Source organism: Chiloscyllium punctatum, chromosome 3 (assembly GCF_047496795.1).
Source record: "Chiloscyllium punctatum isolate Juve2018m chromosome 3, sChiPun1.3, whole genome shotgun sequence".
NCBI classification, from domain to species: domain Eukaryota; kingdom Metazoa; phylum Chordata; class Chondrichthyes; order Orectolobiformes; family Hemiscylliidae; genus Chiloscyllium; species Chiloscyllium punctatum.
Genome location: NC_092741.1, coordinates 35,680,972 through 35,700,833, shown reverse-complemented (window position 1 = coordinate 35,700,833; position 19,862 = coordinate 35,680,972). Strand labels below are relative to the sequence as shown.

The 19,862-nt window shown below is 45.0% G+C and overlaps 1 protein-coding gene across 3 annotated transcripts in view; it reads right to left on the bottom strand.

Annotated features, from left to right (window-relative positions):
* Window positions 1-19,862, bottom strand: part of anapc1 (anaphase promoting complex subunit 1) — a 220,408-nt gene that overhangs the window by 73,765 nt on the left and 126,781 nt on the right. For all 3 annotated transcript variants that reach the window (XM_072551412.1, XM_072551410.1, XM_072551413.1), the window contains exon 34: window positions 8,450-8,524. In XM_072551412.1, coding sequence (XP_072407513.1) covers window positions 8,450-8,524 — 75 coding nt within the window. The remainder of the gene's footprint in view (window positions 1-8,449; window positions 8,525-19,862) is intronic.

Genomic DNA, 19,862 nt, shown 5'->3' with positions numbered 1-19,862 from the left:
ACAACAGAGATAGGTAAAGGCAGTGAGAGAGTCAGAGGAAAACAGAGGCAGGAAATAGGTGAGGGATGGATAGAATGAAGACTTCAGAAAGAAGGGAATAAAAGGGGAATAAGGTAGAAGAGATGGGGAAGAAAATTAACACAAAAAAACGTGCGAGTGAAAAGGTTGAAGATAAAAAGAATATGAATGGGTAAGAAAAAGAAAAAGGTGGCAGAGACATTTTGAGGCACTTGTGAGCTCACACGTAAGGCAGGTGCCATGACTTATTTGATGAGTTTGAGGGACTTAGATTTGATGAATCTCTTAAGAGTGAGATCAATAAGTGCATAGTACGCTCCCACAAACAGCAACCTTGACAGTTACAAACTTTTAGAAATTACAATTAAAAAGCATTTTCATGCAACGACTTCAAAACTCTGAGGTCTAGAACTAGAACATAGAAAAGTACAGCACAGAACAAGCCCTTTGGCCCACGATGCTGTGCCGAGATTGAATCCTAATGTAAAATATAGTAACTTAACCTATGCACCCCTCAACTCACTGCTATCCATGTGCATGTCCAGCAATTGCTTAAACGTCCCCAATGACTTTGCTTTCACTACCACAGCTGGCAATGCATTCCATGCATTCACAACTCTGTGTAAAGAACCTACCTCTGACGTCTCCTTTATACCTTCCTCCTAAAATCTTCAAACTATGACTTCTCGTACCAGTCAATCCTGCCCTGGGGAAAAGTCTCTGATGATTGACTCTATCTATTCCTCTCATTACTTTGTACACCTCTGCCTAAACGAACTGTGAGGCTCGCTCACTGGAGAAAAGTCACTTGCTTAGAGAGAGGTTGTGGAAGCTCTTCAGTTTCATGACCTTGACAGCTGTCCTTGTTCATCAGACAAATTTACTTCTCAGGTTCTAAGCTTTGAAGTAGAATTTCCATTTCAGATATAATCTGATCAACTAAAACATGAAGAAGCCCTTGCATCATTCTGCCTTTACACCTAAATGTGCGAGTGTTCTCCATCCTACTTGCCTGTGGGAAGACACAGTGTCTTAGAGGTCTACATGGCTTAAGGGAAGTCTGTCACTGCAGTGATAGCACCTGCTGAGTTTAAAACATTGTGCAAACCTTGTAAAATGCCTCATCATACTGAGAAGACAGATCATTAATTACTTTGCCCAAAACTCAACTCTCCACCGACGCATATTCTTGCTTTTCCTTTTGACAATAAAGGTTGCTCACAATTAGTCACATTCCAGTGCACCTTAAAAGTGCTACGCAATGGAAGAGCATCATTGAGATTTCCACTCTACGTGGGTGGTCATTAAACAAATTAATAGTTCAACTGCAGAATAAGTAAATGGGTGCACTGGAATCTTCCTCAGTCTAAGTGATATCGTACGAGAATCAATTTCCATTGCGCTGAAGTAAACAAAATGTGTCACTGGCTATTACATAAAAAGGCTTATCGATTCCAATATCTACTTCACATCTCCAAGAACTGTTTGAAGTCTGTCTGAAGACTATATTAAACGAGGTTTCTTCTTTCAGTGATAGAACATCCGGGCAGTGGCGGAGTAGTTGCCATTTACACATTACGTGCTTTTCCTTTCAATGAGTAAATCAGGTAGCTTCTCCATTTCAGCCCACACCCCACCACAGTCACGAATTATGTTCTGCCCTGATGAGTTAATAACTGCCCTGTCAAATGGAAAACCCCCTCAATATGCCTGCTCGGTTTTACAGGTGACAAACAATTGACTCCATGCTTGGTTCACTGCAATGCTGGAAGTATCCGCCCCTCATGGTGTTGCTGCATTAGCCATCGCATAACATAGAGTCAAAGCTGACTGCTTTCCTCTCAACTGCTAACTCTCCTCAAACAGTAACGCAATGAAGTGGTTTTAACTTCTTCCATCGAGTGTCTCCACCAGGTAGGTTTTACGATCATATTCATGCTCCATAACATTTTTCCCTTGTTGCACTGGTGCAAAGACAGTAACATTATTATTGTTGGCTGAGTAATGAGCATTTTCAGATTGAAGTAACTCACTCCTGGACCCTGGAGTTGGTGACTCTATCCTGCCAAGAGAGGCCAATCCATCACCGACATAGTGAAGGCTTTTTTAAAATTCACGTGTGGGATGTGGGTGTCACTGTCTAGCCAGTATTTATTGCACATCCCTATTTGCCCTTGAGAACTTAGTAGTAAGCTGCCTACTTGAACTGCTGTGGTCTACCTGCTGAGAGTTGATCTTCAATGCCATTAGGGATAGAATTCCAGGATCTTGACCCAGTGACAATGAAGGAATGGTGATATATTTCCAAGTCAGGGTTGTGAGAGGCTTGGAGGGAAACTTGAAAGTAGTAGCGCTCCCATGTATCTGTTCTCCTTGTTCTTCTCGAAAGAAGTGGTCCTGGGTTTGGAAACTGCTGTTTGAGGTTCTTTGGTGAATTTCTGCAAAGCATCTTGTAGATAACACACACTGCTGTGACTGAGTGGCAGAGGAGGAGGGAGCAGATGCTTGTGGACATAGTGACTAGGAGAAAGCGAGGACTGCAGATGCTGGAATTCAGAGTCAAAAAGTGTGGCGCTGGAAAAGCACAGCTGGTCAGGCAGCATCCGAGGAGCAGGACAGTCGACGTTTCAGGTATAAGCCCTTCAACAGGAATGTGGCCACATTCCTGAAGAGCTTATGCCCATAACGTCGACTCTCGTGCTTCTCGGATACTGTCTCACCTGCTGTCTTTTCCAGTGCCACACATTTTGATTCATGGATGTCGTGCCAATCAAGTGGGCTGCTTTGATGGTATCAACTTCTTAAGTGTTGTTGGAGCTGTACTCATCTAGGCAAGTGGGGAATGTATTCCATCACACTCTTGACTTGTGCTTTGTTGATGGTGGATAGGCTTTGGAGAGTCTAGAGGTAAGTTACCCACCACAGTATTCCCAGCCTCTGACTTGCTCTTATAGCCACAATTTAGGAAACTGTTCAGGCTTATCTCCTGGCTAGTGTGCATTGTCCTGGTGTCACTACTGTAGAGAAGAGGAGGTAGGTGTGATTGACTCTCAATTTGGTGTGCTCAGTTAAAATTGCTATTGCTCCAGACTCTATTTATTGAGTTTGGACATGACATAGCAGCAACACCAAGTGACAGTTTGCTGGTAATTGTGGAGCCCAGTTATGTGAAGGGATTTACAATCTATAGTGTCCGTTATTGATGCTGATACAGAGCACTATGGAAATGTGCTAGACCATGGCATCCCTAATGCTGACTCCTCCTCGGGATGAGAAAATCTACTAGCCATGGCAGTGAGCACTTGATATGGAATGCTTGGGCAGCCAACACCAGAAAGGGACTGTGACAGTGACTCTATCTTAGTTTAGTCTGATCATATGTTCTACAGAGACATGGAAAATAACCACTTGCATTTATCGAACATCTTTCGTCAAATCACATTTTACAGGCAAGGTATTCCAGGAGCCACACAAAGGCAGGTAATCAAAAGCTCACCTACAAAGAGGGTCTTAAGGAGTAACTTAAAGAGGACAAAGAGAGGGAGAGAGAGATAATTCCACAATTTACAACTTTGAAAAAGACACAGACAACATTGATGGAGCAGCAAATAGCAATGACAATGGTGAAAAACTAGCACTGCAGATTCTTATCACAAAAACAAAGCACTTGTGATTGACGGGCAGTGTTCTTGATCCCTGGGGATAATCGACAGAGCTTCTAGTTTATTTTTAATGAAGTTAGAAAGACATATCAGCAGTTTTAGTGAGCTAAAGCACCATAAGGCTTCAAACTTACTTATCGCGTTTCACCATCAACATATGAAAGCAAGGTGCAGTTTGCAATCAGCATATCAAGAGAATATTTTGGTTGTTTTTGGGGTCATCCAATTTAGAAGATCCTGTAGCAGCTCAACAGCTTTCTACCTTTGGAGAGAATAGCTAGATAACTTCTGAGCTAGGTGGTAATCTACTGAACACTGCATCCAGTATAACATACACTGTCATCAATAATAAACACATTTAGATGCAGACGTAGAGTCACTGGGGCACAAGTGGTGGTCAACTGGTCCATCTAGTCCATTATCAATGAAAGTATGGCTAATTCTTTAGAACACCAGAGGCAGCTGCAAAGCGTTTCAGCGCTGTAAACAAAACGGATGCCACCCCAAAAAGAAGGGGCTTTAAGATGGAAATTCAAATAAAGGAGGAGGCAGAAAGTTATATGCGTCTAATGAAACAATCACAGCAAGTGGAACCTCTTAAGTACTGCTGCTAGTCGTGGAGGGAATGTGAATGTGAAAGGGAATTAAAGCACGGTAGACTCAGCCAGAGTAATGAAGATTTCAGATTCAGTTACAGCTTTGGAGGTGGTCACAGTGTGGGAGGAGTGGGATTGAACTCCAGAAAGTTGACATAATTTAATTTTGAGGCTTGGCAAAGTTGGTAGTGAATGGTGGACAACGGGGACTGGGATGGTAGACAAGTGGCACCATGTGGTATAGGATAGATGGGCCAGATATCCGGTCAAAACCATAAAGGTGGTATTGACAAGGTGCAAAAAAATCTACATTAGCCTCTTGGGACACCATTCACCAATGGAATGATGTTAAACACTGATGCAACAATGTAACATATTTCTTTTGTCATATTTTCTGCGAATAATGAGGTCAAAGCCAGACATCGGAGTAATACATAAACAACTTGCATTGAAAGGCTTATTTAAGGTTGTAAAAGATGGCAAGGCATTCCACAGGGGTTGGGAATAACTAGGGAGACACCAAAGGCAACTGAAGGTTGCAAATACTTGACTTTTATTTCAAAATATGATAAGCCATCGACGATAGTCACAACAAAATTTGAGATGTTTTGACTAATTTCGTGAAAAGGTCGTCAATGAAGTATACTGAACACAGGATTAACGTTCAGACAACCATAGTGAATGAGGAAGAATGCAACTGAGTCTCAATAATGAGATGACAAGAGAAACATTGTCTCAGCTCATCCCCAACTAATAGTGAGAACATTTATTTTAACCGACAATTGATGAAACCGACTACTGCACACTGCAAAAGCACAGTCACAGTTTATGTCATTAAGGAAATCTTCAGTTTAGAAGGCAATATTAAAAAAGTGTCATCCGTCATCACTTACTGGATGACTACTCAAACGTTTGCGTTTAATATTGTAAATTGAACCACAAGGTTGTTATGCTAACGAAGTTGATGACATACTTCAACTGTAATAAATCTATTTATGCATGCTACTGTTTATTGCAAGTTGTAAGATTATAAAATGAAGCAATTGTTTGGCCAATAATGCAGGCTCCTTTCAGCAAATGCTGTAGAACCTGTGCTACTCTCGATCCCTGGAGGTCCCAATACAAGTGAGATGCAGAACATAAGAACTACATCAGATGAAATAAATATTAATCAACTGACTGATTTGTTTTAAAGGTCATCAATGTGAATGTCAACTCAGTTTTCCTCTCCAGTTACTGTCTGATACATTGTATGTCCCTAGGATTTCCCACTTTTAGCTTAGATTCCAGATTTCACATTTTGCACAAGTTTCAGGTTATTAACAAATTGCTTTTTTTCATGACATTCGCTAAGATTTTGTGGTAAAAATAACTGAGGTTAACATGCTCGCAGTTCTTAAACATGAAAAGGCCAGTAACTTTTGGCGACCAGACATACTCAGTAATTAGGAGCTTAGATGCCTTGTTCCTTTAGACTTCATAACATTGAATCTTTGTCAAAAGACTCACCTTTTAAATACACAGAACATGCAAAGTTTCTATATTTACTCACTCAACACAATAGAAAAAAAACTAAGAGTTTATTTTGGTGCAAGTGGACTTTTAATGGCATGATAAGTCTTTACCAAACTCCACTCTCTGAAAATTTACAAGTGCAAAGTTTCATTCTTACTGATATTAATTATTGTGGAAATTTAAAAGAAAAACGTATTGAATTTTTAAAAAATTGCTCCAACTTTTTCTTTTCACCTTCTACACTCCTCAATTTCCCTTTCTCTAGGAGTTGGATTTAATTAAATTTTCTAACCAACAATTCACAGTTCAGGCTGCTCCTTCAGAATTATTAAATCTATTTGGCTAACTACATGCACTGTTGCTTGTCCTGTTAGCAAAGACTCCAGGGTTCCCGTCGAGGGAAACACACAAACTGATTTTTACTCACTGCCAGCATGAGGAAATAAGCTCACAGCAAACCTGCAGGAACGTTTTATGTTCAATGACAGTTGCTGCCATTCATTCTACAGTGACCACAAAATCTGGATCTATGTTTCTGCAATGTATCGGTTTCCTTGGTTCTCATGATTTGTTTCTGATTTCCATTTCTGCACTGCAAATTCAGGAGTCGTCTGAGGCACCTGACTTGTAAAAACCTTGCTTCACTGAATTTGTCCTTGGATAATCGATGTAACTATTGCCAAATCTACTTGGTCTGAGTCTTGCTCCCTGCCTCATTCAACTTTCTAACCCCCAGTGGGGACAGCAATCAAGATTTCCTGATTTTGCATTTCGCTACCTTTGCTAACTGGTTACTGGCCCCAACTAGGATCAACACAACGGTTATATGATGAGCACCGCAGAACCGCAATCAGACATTGAACAACCAGTAAACTCCCCAGACAAACCCATTAATGTGTGTACAAACCTGCCACCCAACTGCCCAAGGGCAGTCATTTCAAACCTCAGCAACACCCACTGAAAGCTGTCTGACAGTGGAAGAAAAGCTTTTCGTTGGAAGTACGTATTTGCAACATCACTGTTTGACGGTTGCCTCAATGCAACACTGAACAGTGTAACTCCCTGGCTGGTGTAAAACCCAGTGCAAATTGGTTCCATCTCCCCTCATTTCTAGGGCTTACAAACCTGCAGGCACATCGGACACACCAGCATGCTCAAATGGAAAAGTAGTGGGTGCCATTTCACTAATAAATTGAAACCATATAATGTCTTTTAAAGAAAAGTTATTTCCCATGTTAAGAAACAATCTGGACTGTAGCCGCTTGTGTTACATCAGCAGACTGGCGAGTATATTTCATCAAAGGTCAAAAGTAACCATAACAGGAATTTTAAACTCATCTTTCTCCTCCCACCTTGGTTACTAGTCCAGATATTATTGACAAGAAAGGAAAGTAATGTGACTCAGTCCTGAGCTCTGAAGGTGTTTAGCAGGTGACAAAAGTGTGACACACCAATTTACCCTGCCCTCCACATCAGTGCTACATCCTTGCATTGGCTTCTCATATGGGGTTGAAAATCTGTTGCTGGAAAAGCGCAGCAGGCCAGGCAGCATCCAAGGAACAGGAGAATCGACGTTTCGGGCATAAGCCCTTCTTCAGGAATGAGGAAAGTGTGTCCAGCAGGCTAAGATAAAAGGTAGGGAGGAGGGACTTGGGGAGAGGGGCGTTGGAAATCCGATAGGTGGAAGGAGGTCAAGGTGAGGGTGATAGGCCGGAGTGGGGTGGGGGCGGAGAGGTCAGGGAGAAGATCGCAGGTTAAGAAGGCGGTGCTGAGTTCGAGGGATTTGACTGAGACAAGGTGGGGGGAGGGGAAATGAGGAAACTGGAGAAATCGGAGTTCATCCCTTGTGGTTGGAGGGTTCCTAGGCGGAAGATGAGGCACTCTTCCTCCAACCATCGTGTTGCTATGGTCTGGCGATGGAGGAGTCCAAGGACCTGCATGTCCTTGGTGGAGTGGGAGGGGGAGTTGAAGTGTTGAGCTACGGGGTGGTTGGGTTGCTTGGTCCGGGTGTCCCAGAGGTGTTCTCTGAAAAGTTCTGCAAGTTGGCGGCCTGTCTCCCCAATGTAGAGGAGGCCACATCGGGTGCAGCGGATGCAATAGATGATGTGTGTGGAGGTGCAGGTGAATTTGTGGCGGATATGGAAGTATCCCTTGGGGCCTTGGAGGGAAGTAAGTGGGGAGGTGTGGGCACAAGTTTTGCATTTCTTGTGGTTGCAGGGGAAGGTGCTGGGAGTGGAGGTTGGGTTGGTGGGGGGTGTGGACCTGATGAGGGAGTCACTGAGGGAGTGGTCTTTTCGGAACGCTGATAGAGGAGGGAAGGGAAATATATCCCTGGTGGTGGGGTCTTCAGCTCTGATCTCCAGCATCTGCAGTCCTCACTTCCTTCTCATATGGGGTTTCTTGTATAGGAGGCTGCATCTTGTGTGGCTCTGAGGCAGCAATACACAGATCAATTTGTGCCATCTGCATTTGCAGACATCTCGAAAAGGCTTTAATTTCCCATTGGCATTTCGTAGCAATAGCTTCAGATTTTGTTTTGCAGCATCGTTTTTGAAGAAACCTTTGCTGGCTGCACGTGATGAAAGAAGGAACTGAAGTCCTGAAAAAGGCGCAGATTAAGGGAAAAAGGAAGACAGCTGAGTGGGAAAAAGTACTTACAGGCGGTATGTTGCTATTAATCCATGTTGGGTTGGGTTTTATTTCATCCCACATAATCAATCCCCTTGCCAGAGTCTGAGGAAAGAATCAGTAACATAACACACATAAGTAAACAGAAGGACATTTCTGTGCAATGTACCGGTACCAAATACTTTCGACACTAATTATTTGTTGGCAGAAGTAGCTTTGCACAAGTTTCTTTCCATCTCCTAAAGGCCTTAAAATGGACCCGATTGACTAAAGTTTTGGTCACTTGTCTTAAGAGTTTCTATATGGAGTTTGGTCTGGCGACATGTGTACAATGCCTTCTGTCACTTCACCATGTTGATGTGGTAATGGATACAATTACACGGGCAACCTGGTATAGTATGTATATAGACTTTAGTAATCGGCTATGTAGCAACTTATCAAAGCATGTCTTGAGAAGATTAAGGAGAAGGAATTAGGAAAGATAGCAAACTTTTTAAAAAATAAATAGGAAAGTAAAAAATAAGAGAAACTTTATTTCCATTCCCCCCCCCCCCTCAAAGTGGCTGAATCGAGATAGTGTCGTTCGACAGAGTTCACTTGCGGGCCACTTTTGCTCTCTACAGATCTCAGTTATTTGGATATAGGCCTAGAGGAAGTGGTGTGAAAATCTGCAGCTCATATCAACGTAGGAGGTGTGGTTAATTCTTTAGAACATCAATGGAGGCTGCAAAAAAAACTGCTAAGATTGAGGGGATCAGGGAGACCTGGAGGTACATTATACACAGCATCACTGTTGGATGAGGTTGGAGAAAAAAAACTGGTTGCGTTCCAGGTTCCTTCCTTCAGAGGCAGGTGATATTAAAAGCAAGAGGTCAGTAAGAGTTCACTTAAAACCAAAAGACTCCAGCTTTTCAGGGCATGTAATAATTGACTTCTGGATTAATGGTGCTGGAAGAGCACAACAGTTCAGGCAGCATCCAAGGAGCAGCGAAATCGATGTTTCGGGCAAAAGCCCTTCATCAGGAATAAAGGCAGTGAGCCTGAAGCGTGCAGAGATAAGTTAGAGGAGGGTGGGGGTGGGGAGAAAGTAGCACAGAGTCCAATAGGTGAGTGGGGGAGGGGATGAAGGTGATAGGTCAGGGAGGAGAGGATGGAGTGGATAGGTGGAAAAGGAGATAGGCAGGTAGGACAAGTCCGGACAAGTCATGGGGACAGTGCTGAGCTGGAAGTTTGGAACTAGGGTGAGGTGGGAGAAGGGGAAATGAGGAAACTGTTGAAGTCCACATTGATGCCCTGGGGTTGAAGTGTTCCGAGGCGGAATATGAGGCGTTCTTCCTCCAGGCGTCTGGTGGTAGGGAGCGGCGGTGAAGGAGGCCCAGGACCTCCATGTCCTCAGCAGAGTGGGAGGGGGAGTTGAAACGTTGGGCCACGGGGCAGTGTGGTTGATTGGTGCGGGTGTCCCGGAAATGTTCCCTAAAGCGCTCTGCTAGGAGGCGCCCAGTCTCCCCAATGTAGAGGAGACCGCATCGGGAGCAACGGATGCAATAAATGATATTAGTGGATGTGCAGGTAAACCTTTGATGGATGTGGAAGGCTCTTTTCGGGCCTTGGATAGAGGTGAGGGAGGAGGTCTGGGCGCAGGTTTTGCAGTTCCTGCGGTGGCAGGGGAAGGTGCCAGGATGGCAGGATGGGTTGTAGGGGGGGCATGGACCTGACCAGGTAGTCATGGAGGGAACAGTCTTGCGGAAGGTGGAAAGGGGTGGGGAGGGAAATATATCCCTGGTGGTGGGGTCTTTTTGGAGGTGGCGGAAATGTCGGCGGATGATTGGGTTTATGCGAAGGTTGGTAGGGTGGAAGGTGAGCACCAGGGGCGTTCTGTCCTTGTTACGGTTGGAGGGGTGGGGTCTGAGGGCGGAGGTGCGGGATGTGGACGAGGTGGGTTGGAGGGCATCTTTAACCACGTGGGAAGGGAAATTGTGGTCTCTAAAGAAGGAGGCCATCTGGTGTGTTCTGTGGTGGAACTGGTCCTCCTGGGAGCAGATACTGTGGAGGCGGAGGCGGAGGAATTGGGAATACAGGATGGCATTTTTGCAAGAGGTAGGGTGGGAAGAGGTGTAATCCAGGTAGCTGTGGGAGTCGGTGGGTTTGTAAAAAATGTCAGTGTCAAGTTGGTCGTCATTAATGGAGATGGAGGGGTCGAGGAAGGGGAGGGAGGTGTCAGAGATGGTCCAGGTAAATTTAAGGTCAGGGTGGAATGTGTTGGTGAAGTTGATGAATTGCTCAACCTCTTCGCGGGAGCACGAGGTGGCGCCAATGCAGTCATCAATGTAGCGGAGGATGAGGTGGGGAATGGTGCTGGTATAATTATGGAAGATCAACTGTTCTACGTAGCCAACAAAGAGACAGGCATAGCTGGGGCCCATACGTGTGCCCGTGGCTACCCCTTTGGTCTGGAGGAAGTGGGAGGATTCGAAGGAGAAATTGTTAATGGCCAAACGAATGAGAGTATCGGTGGAAGGGTACTGTTGGGGACGTCTGGAGAGGAAAAAATGGAGGGCTTGGAGGCCATGGTCATGGCGGATGGATGTGTAGAGGGATTGGATATCCATGGTGAAGATGAGGCGTTGAGGGCCGGGGAAACGGAAGTCTTGGAGGAGGTGGAGGGTGTGGGTGGTGTCTCGAACGTATGTGGGGAATTCCTGAACTAGGGGGGATAGGACAGAGTCGATGTAGGTAGAGATGAGTTCAGTGGGGCAGGAGCATTCTGAGACAATGGGTTGGCCAGGGTGGTCAGGCTTGTGGATCTTGGGAAGGAGGTAGAACCGGGCAGTGCGGGGTTCCCGGACTATGAGGTTGGAAGCTGTGCTTGGGAGATCTCCTGAGGTGATGAGATTCTGTATGGTCTGGAAGATGATGGTCTGGTGAGGGGGGTGGGGTCATGGTCGAGGGAGCAGTAGGAAGAGGTGTCCTCGAGTTGGCATTTGGCTTCAGCGGTGTAGAGGTCAGTGCGCCAGACTACCACTGTGCCCCCTTTATCCGCTGGCTTAATGGTGAGGTTGGGATTGGAGCAGAGGGATTGGAGGCCTGCACATTGTGAAGGTGAGGGGTTGGAGTGCGGGAGGGGGGGTTGACAGGTTGAGGTGGTCAATGTCCCGGCGGCAATTGGAAATGGAGAGGTCGAGGGCAGGCAATAGGCCAACGCGGGGTGTCCAGGTGGATGCAGTCTGTTGGAGGTGGGCGAAGGGGTCCTCGGAAGGTGGGCGGGAGTCCTGATTGTGAAAGTAAGCTCGGAGGTGGAGGCGATGGAAGAAGTGTTTGACGTCACGGCGTGTATTAAATTCATTGATGCGTGGACGGAGGGGGATGAAAGTGAGTCTTTTGCTGAGGACTGATCTTTCGTCCTCAGTGAGGGGGAGGTCTGCAGGGATGGTGAAAACTCGGCAGGGCTGGGAGCTGGAATCTGGTGTGGGTGTGGTGCTGGGAGTGGGGGTGGAACCTGTAACTGGAGTGGGTGTGGTGGTGGGGGGAATGGGGGTGGAATCATGAGCAAGGGTAGTGTTCCCCTCTGGGGGAGTGGGGATAGTGACAGTGGGGTCTGTGGGGGTGGGGGGGGCGTGTCAGCAGAATGCAGGTGAGTGGCGCTGGTGGGGGCAGTAGGGGTGGCGGAAGTCACTGAGCGTGTGGCATCAGCGATGAGGTGAGGGGCAGAATGACTGCCATTAGTCAGACTTAACCTTGCATACTTCGGCTTCACAGTTTGTGCTGGTCAAGTTGTTGAAAATGCAAACTGTTAACAACTATATAAAGAGAAGAAGGGCACCTAGGACAACTTTTAATATTGTTCCCTACATTTTAGCGAGCCCACATCCCATGAACAAATTCGTTAAACAAAGACTTATGACACAGGAGAAGTCGGCCATTTGAGCCTCCGTGTCTGCACTGCCAACCAATCAGAGTCATGGCTCTTTTAATTCTTCCTGCCAAAGTGCACTAACCTACATTTTCCAAAATTATATTCCACCTTCCATGTTGTCCATCCATTCAATCTCTTTCTCTCCTTTTATGGACACTTTGTGTCACCTCATGACTTGCCTCCCTACTTAGTATTGTGACCCCTGCAAACTTGGTGATAAGCAGAAAGCGAGATGCTGATGCTGGAGATCAGAGTTGAAGAGTGTGGTACTGGAAAAGCACAGACGGTCAGGCAGCAACCAAAGACCAGGAGAGTCGACGTTTTGAGCATTATCTCTTCATCAGGAACCTGACTGAGGCGGCATCGTGGCTCAGTGGTTAGCATTGTTGCCTCACAGCACCAGCAACCTGGGTTCAATTCCAGACCCGGGCGACTGGCTGTGTGGATTTGCACGTTCTCATGTCTGCGTGGGCTTTCTCCTGGTCCTTCGGTTTCCTTCCACAGTCCAAAGATGTGCAGGTTAGGTGCATTAGTTAGGGGAGGTCTAGAGTAATCAGTGTAGGGGAATGGGTCTGGGTGGGTTACTCTTCAGAGTGTCAATGTGGACTTGGGCTAAATGACCCGTTTCCACACTGTAAGGATTCTAATTATAGTCATAGAGACGAACAGCACGGAAACAGACCTTTCGGTCCAACTCATCCATGCTGACCATATATCCCAACCTAATCTAGTCCTATTTGCTAGTACTTGGCCCATATCCCTCTACGCTTTCTATTCATACACCCATCCAGATGTCTTTTAAATAATGCAATTGTACCAGCCTCCACCACTTACTCTGGCAGCTCATTCCATACACACACCACCCTCTGCTTGAAAAGGTTGCCCCTTAGGTCTCTTTTACATCTTTCCCCTCTCACCCAAAACCTATGCCCTTTACTTCTGGAACACTCGCAACCTCAGAGAAAATACTTTGTCTATTTATCCTAGCCATGTCCCTCATGATTTTATAAACCTCTATGAGGTCACCCCTCAGCCTCTGATGGTCCAGGGAAAACAGCCCCATCCTATTCAACCTCTCCCTATCGCTCAAAACTTCCAACCCTGCAACATCCTTGTAAATAGTTTCTGAACCGTTTCAAGTTTCAGAATAGGAAGGAGACCAGAATTGCACACAATATTCCAAAAGTGGCCTCACAAATGTCCTGTACAGCCACAGCATGACCTCCCAACCCCTATACTGAACACTCTGACCAATAAAGGAAAGCATACCAAATGTCGTCTTCACTATCCTATCTACCTGCGACTCTACCTTCAAGGAGCTATGCACCCGAGAGTAACAAAAGTAAGATTCTGCAACCAAATAAAATTATGAACCCTGGCACCAGCTGAACAGCAAAACAGCCTGAAGATCCTGTTTGCAAAATGTAAATTCAGTGTGTTCAGCTAAAACAGGAATGCAATCAGCTCTTCAAGCCTTGAAACTGGATATTGTCGTCTACGTTTAGAAGTAACCTTATTTCAAACCTGAGGACAACCCTGACTTGTGTATGAGTATCACGTGCTGAAAATGTGCTGCTGGAAATGCACAGCAGGTCTGGCAGCATCCAAGGAGCAGGAGAATCGATGTTTTGGGCATGAGCCCTTCTTCAGGGCTCAAGCCTGAAACGTCGATTCTCCTGTTCCTTGGATGCTGCCAGACCTGCTGTGCTTTTCCAGCAGCACATTTTTAGCTCTGAGCTCTAGCATCTGCAGTCCTCACTTTCTCCCATCAGTATCACGTGGTCAGCCTGTATGCTTTCTGGTGAAGAGTTGCTTGAAAGGTACAGTGTTGTCGTCTTAACCTGAGTATTCAAGTGTTAAGTTTACATTAAAATACATGATTTAAAGGTTTACTTAGACTATGCTATCATTTGTTCGGCTAACTATTTTTGTTTTGATTTTTACTGATATTTTGTGGTTCATCCCTGTGGGAGGTGCTTGTCATTCGCGGTTTGGGCGAGTACGATCCGGACTGGAAGACCCTGTAAACAAGGCGGGCAGACGCGGCGGGTTCGGTCGGGCAACTCTTGTGCACAAGACCCGGGTAGGGAAAGGTCTTAAAGGATATATCCGGGCAACCGGGGGCAGCGGTATTTGCTGCAGGAATTGCCATGGGACAAGGGTGCACCGAAACGACCAGGTACTTCTGTGCACAGACCAAGGTAAGAAAAGAGACCTTTAAGTATTGCCTTGGTGGTTGGGACGTACAAAAGTACGGGAATTGGCGATATATAAAATAAAGCATATGTCAATGGAAAACAGCCCGTGTCAGAAGGGCTAGTAGCTGAAGGGCTACTGAGGGTGCACTTCGTAACTAACTTATGGCCAGACATCCAGAAAAATATTCAAAAGCTAGAGGAGTCATTGCGGGAAGCTCAAAGTGTCTGTGAGACACGGTGTCTGTGTGTGTGTGTGTGTGTGTGTGTGTGTGTGTGTGTGTGTGTGTGTGTGTGTGTGTGTGTGTGTGTGTGTGTGTGTGTGTGTGTGTGTGTGTGTGTGAGAGAGAGATAGAGAGAGAGAGAGAAAAAAAAAAGAGCTGTACAGCTAGGAAGAATGTTTAATCCTTTGTGATTTGGTTTGAATGCACATTTGTTTGTTGGTGATTGAATGTTTGTGCTTTGTTCCCTGGAGCTTGAGATCGGGACTGTTTTGAATCTGATTTCTACTATGGAAATTTTAACATGATTTCTTTTAAAGTTAAGGATTTTACAGATTATGAAATAAAATGTCAACTCCTGTTCTCTTTACAGGTCATGACTACCTTACTATCAGTTTCTAACTAATCTCTTTTATCCTTACATAAAAGTAATTTATGCAGAACAGTTGAGGTCTCAAAAAAGCATATAATTGGCCAGATTAATTAAATTTGCAATAATGGGGAGCAAGGGGAGTTGCCTGTGTAACGATCGATCTGCAAATAACGTTAAAGGGGGATATAATCCGCTCGACAGTCCTTTGGGGAAAATGTTGGGTAATTGGGAACACAACTCCTGGACACGGGAGAAAGATAAGGCTACAATGATAAACTATTGCTGTTTCGTTTGGACTAGAGAAAGTATTAAGGCGCCTGGTATTTTTTGGCCCAAATATGGGTCTGATGAGGATTGGCTGTGTCAAGATCTTAATATATATGTCAATCGAAAAGAACCGTACAGTCAAAAAGAGTCCAATTATGCGGCTTGTTGGAGAGGGAGCGCGGGAGTAAAATTATGACCCATGAATACGGATGAATCGGGGAAAGAACAGAAAAAGAATGAACAAGGGAAGCCACAATGGGATCCCTTAACGTGTTTGCCGCCCCCATATACTACTCCCTGGAACGAGCCTACAGCTCCTGAAATAGAATTGAGTCCAGACACAGAAAGGGGAACGGACTCTGAACTAAAAGATGCAGAACCTGGAGTGGGGCTCAGAATCACTCGAGCCACCACACGTAAAGGAGGGGCAGAGATAATGGAAAATGTAAAATTATGTTCCTTACGAGAGGTTCCGATTGGGGAAGGTACAATCGGATATGTAAACGCTCCCTTAACTAGCAGTGAAGTTAGGGTCTTTAAAAAGGAAATGAAAAGTTTAATAGAGGATCCGAACAATTAGATCAATTCCTAGGGCCTAATTTATATACCTGGGGAGAACTGATGGCAATTTTAGGAACGTTATTTTCAGGGGAAGAACGAGGTATGATTAGGAGAGCGGCTTTATAGGAATGGGAAAAGAAGCACCCAGTTAGGGAAGAAGGGGCCCCAGCAGAACAGAAATTCCCAAATGTTGACCCTCATTGGGAAAATAATGACAGAGAAGATAGGGAGTTAATGTGGGATCGAAGAGAAATGGTAATATTAGGAATTAAAGAGGCAGCACCTAGATCATAAAACTTTGTTAAGGCCTTTGAAGTACGACGAGAGAAGGATGAAACCCCTTCTGCATTTCTTAAAAGGCTCAAGGAGGCCACAAGGAAGTATTCGGGAATGGATCCCGATAATCCGATAGCACAGGGACTCTTAAAGGTCCAGTCTGTAACTAAATCATGGCCGGACATACAAAAGAAGTTACAGAAATTAGATGGATGGAGTGGAAGACAGATGGATGAACTGTTATGTGAGACACAGAAAGTGTATGTGAAAAGGGAAGACGAGAAGCAGAAACAGAAAGCCAAAATGATGGTGGCGGCAGTAGAAGAAATAACAAAAAGGAGACAGGGATCAGGGGATAACAGGAAGGATAGGGGAGGACATGAAAGACAAAGGTCGGACACCCGGGAGAAGGAGGCAACAGGCAGGGTGTTACCATTGTGGGAAAGTGGGGCATTTTAAACGGGAATGCCCGGAATCAGCATGAGAAAGGGAAGCCGTTTCCCTAATGACCTTCGAAGAAGATTAGGGGAGTCAGGGGTTCCTTCCTCCTGAGACCCACCAGGAACCCTTGATAAATTTAAAGGTGGGACCTGAAGAGGAGGAGGCAGTATTTTTGGTGGACACGGGAGTGGCATGGTCATCCCTAAGTTTTAGACCTAACGGTGTTAAATTGACTAAGGAGAACCTTAAGGTTTCCGGAGTAAAAGGCGAAGAATTCTTGGTGCCTATTTTTGAGCCAATCCTAATTAGAGAAAATGATGAGGAAGTGACAGGACAATTACCAACTGTAGCGTTCAATGATAAGTTTTTAAAGAACTATATTGTGGCGCTCGGCTCTTCTTTGTCTGCCCTTAGGAAGAAGGGTCTGTTGACCCAGACACCTCCACTTGAGTTCGCCGTACATCGAACACAACCAGGTGATTGGGTCCTGATCAAAACCTGGAAAGATACCAAACTGCACCCAAGCTGGGGGGGGGGACCGTTCCTAACCCTCCTGACTACTTAAACAGCCATCTGAACTGCTGAAAAGGGTGGAGTCATCACACTCATGTTAAGGGCCGCGTGAACGCTCCTTCCCCTTTGGCAGAGTGGCAAGCTCATCCTACAGACAACCCTCTGAAAGTCAAGCTGAGCAACAAAAAAAATGGACTGAGATAAGAGATTATTAAGTATTGGGTAAAAAAACTGTATCCCAAAACAATTGTAAGTGTTGCATGGACTCACTCCTCCCTGGCATACAAAGGGTTAGGGAATAGACAGATAGGGTTGCGAGCTGAAATGAATGGTCAGCTTTATGTTGTCATGATAATATTGGCGCTAGCTGCCAAGGAGGGGTGGGAAAAATCATTTTACCACTTTATGTCAGAATTACGCTAAACTAAAGGGGCATACCGACTGTTGGGTATGTGCGGAGATCCCACACCATGGGGAATCCGGAATTCCTCTCACGGTAATACCACTTACCAAAGAAGAAGTGTACGATGTACAACAATTTGACTCGGGCTCAAATGATACAACTTGGAGATTTGAAAGGGGTCATTATAACTTTGCGGGATGGTTCCCTCGACCAGCCCCGAAAACTCTGGGTACTATCGATGGCCTTAGAGTTCGCCTCCCCCAACCCCGAAAGGAGCAGTAAATACCACTGGTTTCTGTAATCAGAATGATACCGCACCTTGCCGATTCGGAAAATCATCTTGTGTTTACACCAGCCAAGTCACTGCCACAACTATTCCCCAAATATTAAATGGAACATATTGGGTGTGCGGCCTGAAGGCCTATCCATTTATTCCCGGGGGAAAATACATTCGCATGACCGAATGTGTAGGAATGCATGCATGTTATGATGTTGATCAAACACTGCCTCAAAGCCAGAAAGGCTGGAGTGGCTGCTGCTACCTCACCTGTATAATTCCCCACTTGAGGCTGTTAAAGAGAGCCCCAAAAATACCTCGGAATAAACAGGGAGGAAGGCGTGTAACCCAGAAAGTAATCGAAGGAGATCGTCTCCTCTGGACTTTGATACCTATGTATGGGACTGCTCGAGCAGGAGTAGAAATACAAAAGATAGTGGCTTCCCTGGAAGAGTTGGCCAACAATACTGCTGATGCGTTGGCCGAAACCCAATCCCAAGTAGCAGCCATAACGACCGAAATGATTGCCACTAGGCTAACGACCCTTCAGAACAGGGTGGCTCTGGACTATATTCTAGCAGTGAAGGGTGGTACCTGTGCACTAATTGGAGAGGAATGTCATAGGTACATACCTGAGGTCTCCTCTAACATTACTGATATCTCCAAATATGTGTGAGACAAAATCGAAAGGATGGGAATGGGGGAATTGGGGATAGACTGGTTGGGGAAGGTGGTTAGTCAATCTAGCTATATTTGGATTATTGATATTAGTGGGTCTGGTGGTAGGGTTCAACATCCTAAAATGGGTAATGAGCCGACTGTTGACATCCCTTGGGGAATGAACCCAAATAAATCATCAGATGCTTTTACAAGCAGCAGGTGATATGCAACAAAGAGAAAGTCAAAGAATGCTTCTAGAGTTTGAGGGACAAACACGAATGTAAAATGTAAGATTGTGAACCTCATTGCCAAAAGGCGTAAGAGGGCAGAACATAAGAAAATGGATTAAAGGAGATTTAATAAGTGCAGAAACAACAGTTTTTAAAAAAGGGGGAACTGTGGGAGGTTAGAAATGTAGCTTCTGCAGGTGGGGTGTTGCGGGGGTGGGACATTATACAAACGGTCGCGGAATTCTTGTAGCATGTAGCATACTTAAGGCTAAGACTTTAATGAATATAAAGGGTCTTTTAAACAAAATAGTTTTAAGCTAGGAAATAACTTTAAATGTTGTAGTTGACCACAAAAAGAAGCAGCAGGGGCATTTCACAATAAAGCTTATAGTATGAGAGAAACTGGATAAAAGAACAAGCTGTAACAAACAAGGAACAAAGAACGCAGACATACAAGGACAGCAGGATGGCCAGATAAGAAAATAACTAGAGAAAAAAAACAAGTGAGGTAATCGGCTTATGATAGGATGGGAAAAGGGAGGCGTGATTCCGCAACTTGTAAACTGAAGAAGAATGCTAACATGCTCTGTTTTCGCGCGCATTTCTGCTTGATTGCAGAAGCGTCTGGTACTTGCAAGGCTGTAATAAACTGTTCTTGTTTCCAAGGCTTTGTCTCAGGCTGATTTGTGAGTGAGTTGTTTCTCACAACCCCCAACCCTGTTTTTCCCATCGGCCCAATTACTTATATTGCACCAAGTTGCATTAGAACATAACTACTACGTTATAAGAGAACTACCCGGAAGGACAGCATTTATTTGGAAGCACTAGCTTTCAGAGCACTGCTCCTTCATCTGGTAGCTGTGGAGCAGGATAATAGTATAATTTATAACAAAAGATTAGTGTCATGACTAATGCTTCCAAATAAACTTGATGTTGCGTGTTTTTAGCTTTGTCCACCCCAGTCCAACACCAGCTTCTTCCAACATATAAGGAGTGTAAAATTGTACATTACTCCACCAGTTGTTTTTGTCCACACTGGGAGGATTCACAACACATACCTGTCGTTTACTACAGTCCACAAACTCAGTCACTGCTGCTGGCTCCATTGTGTTG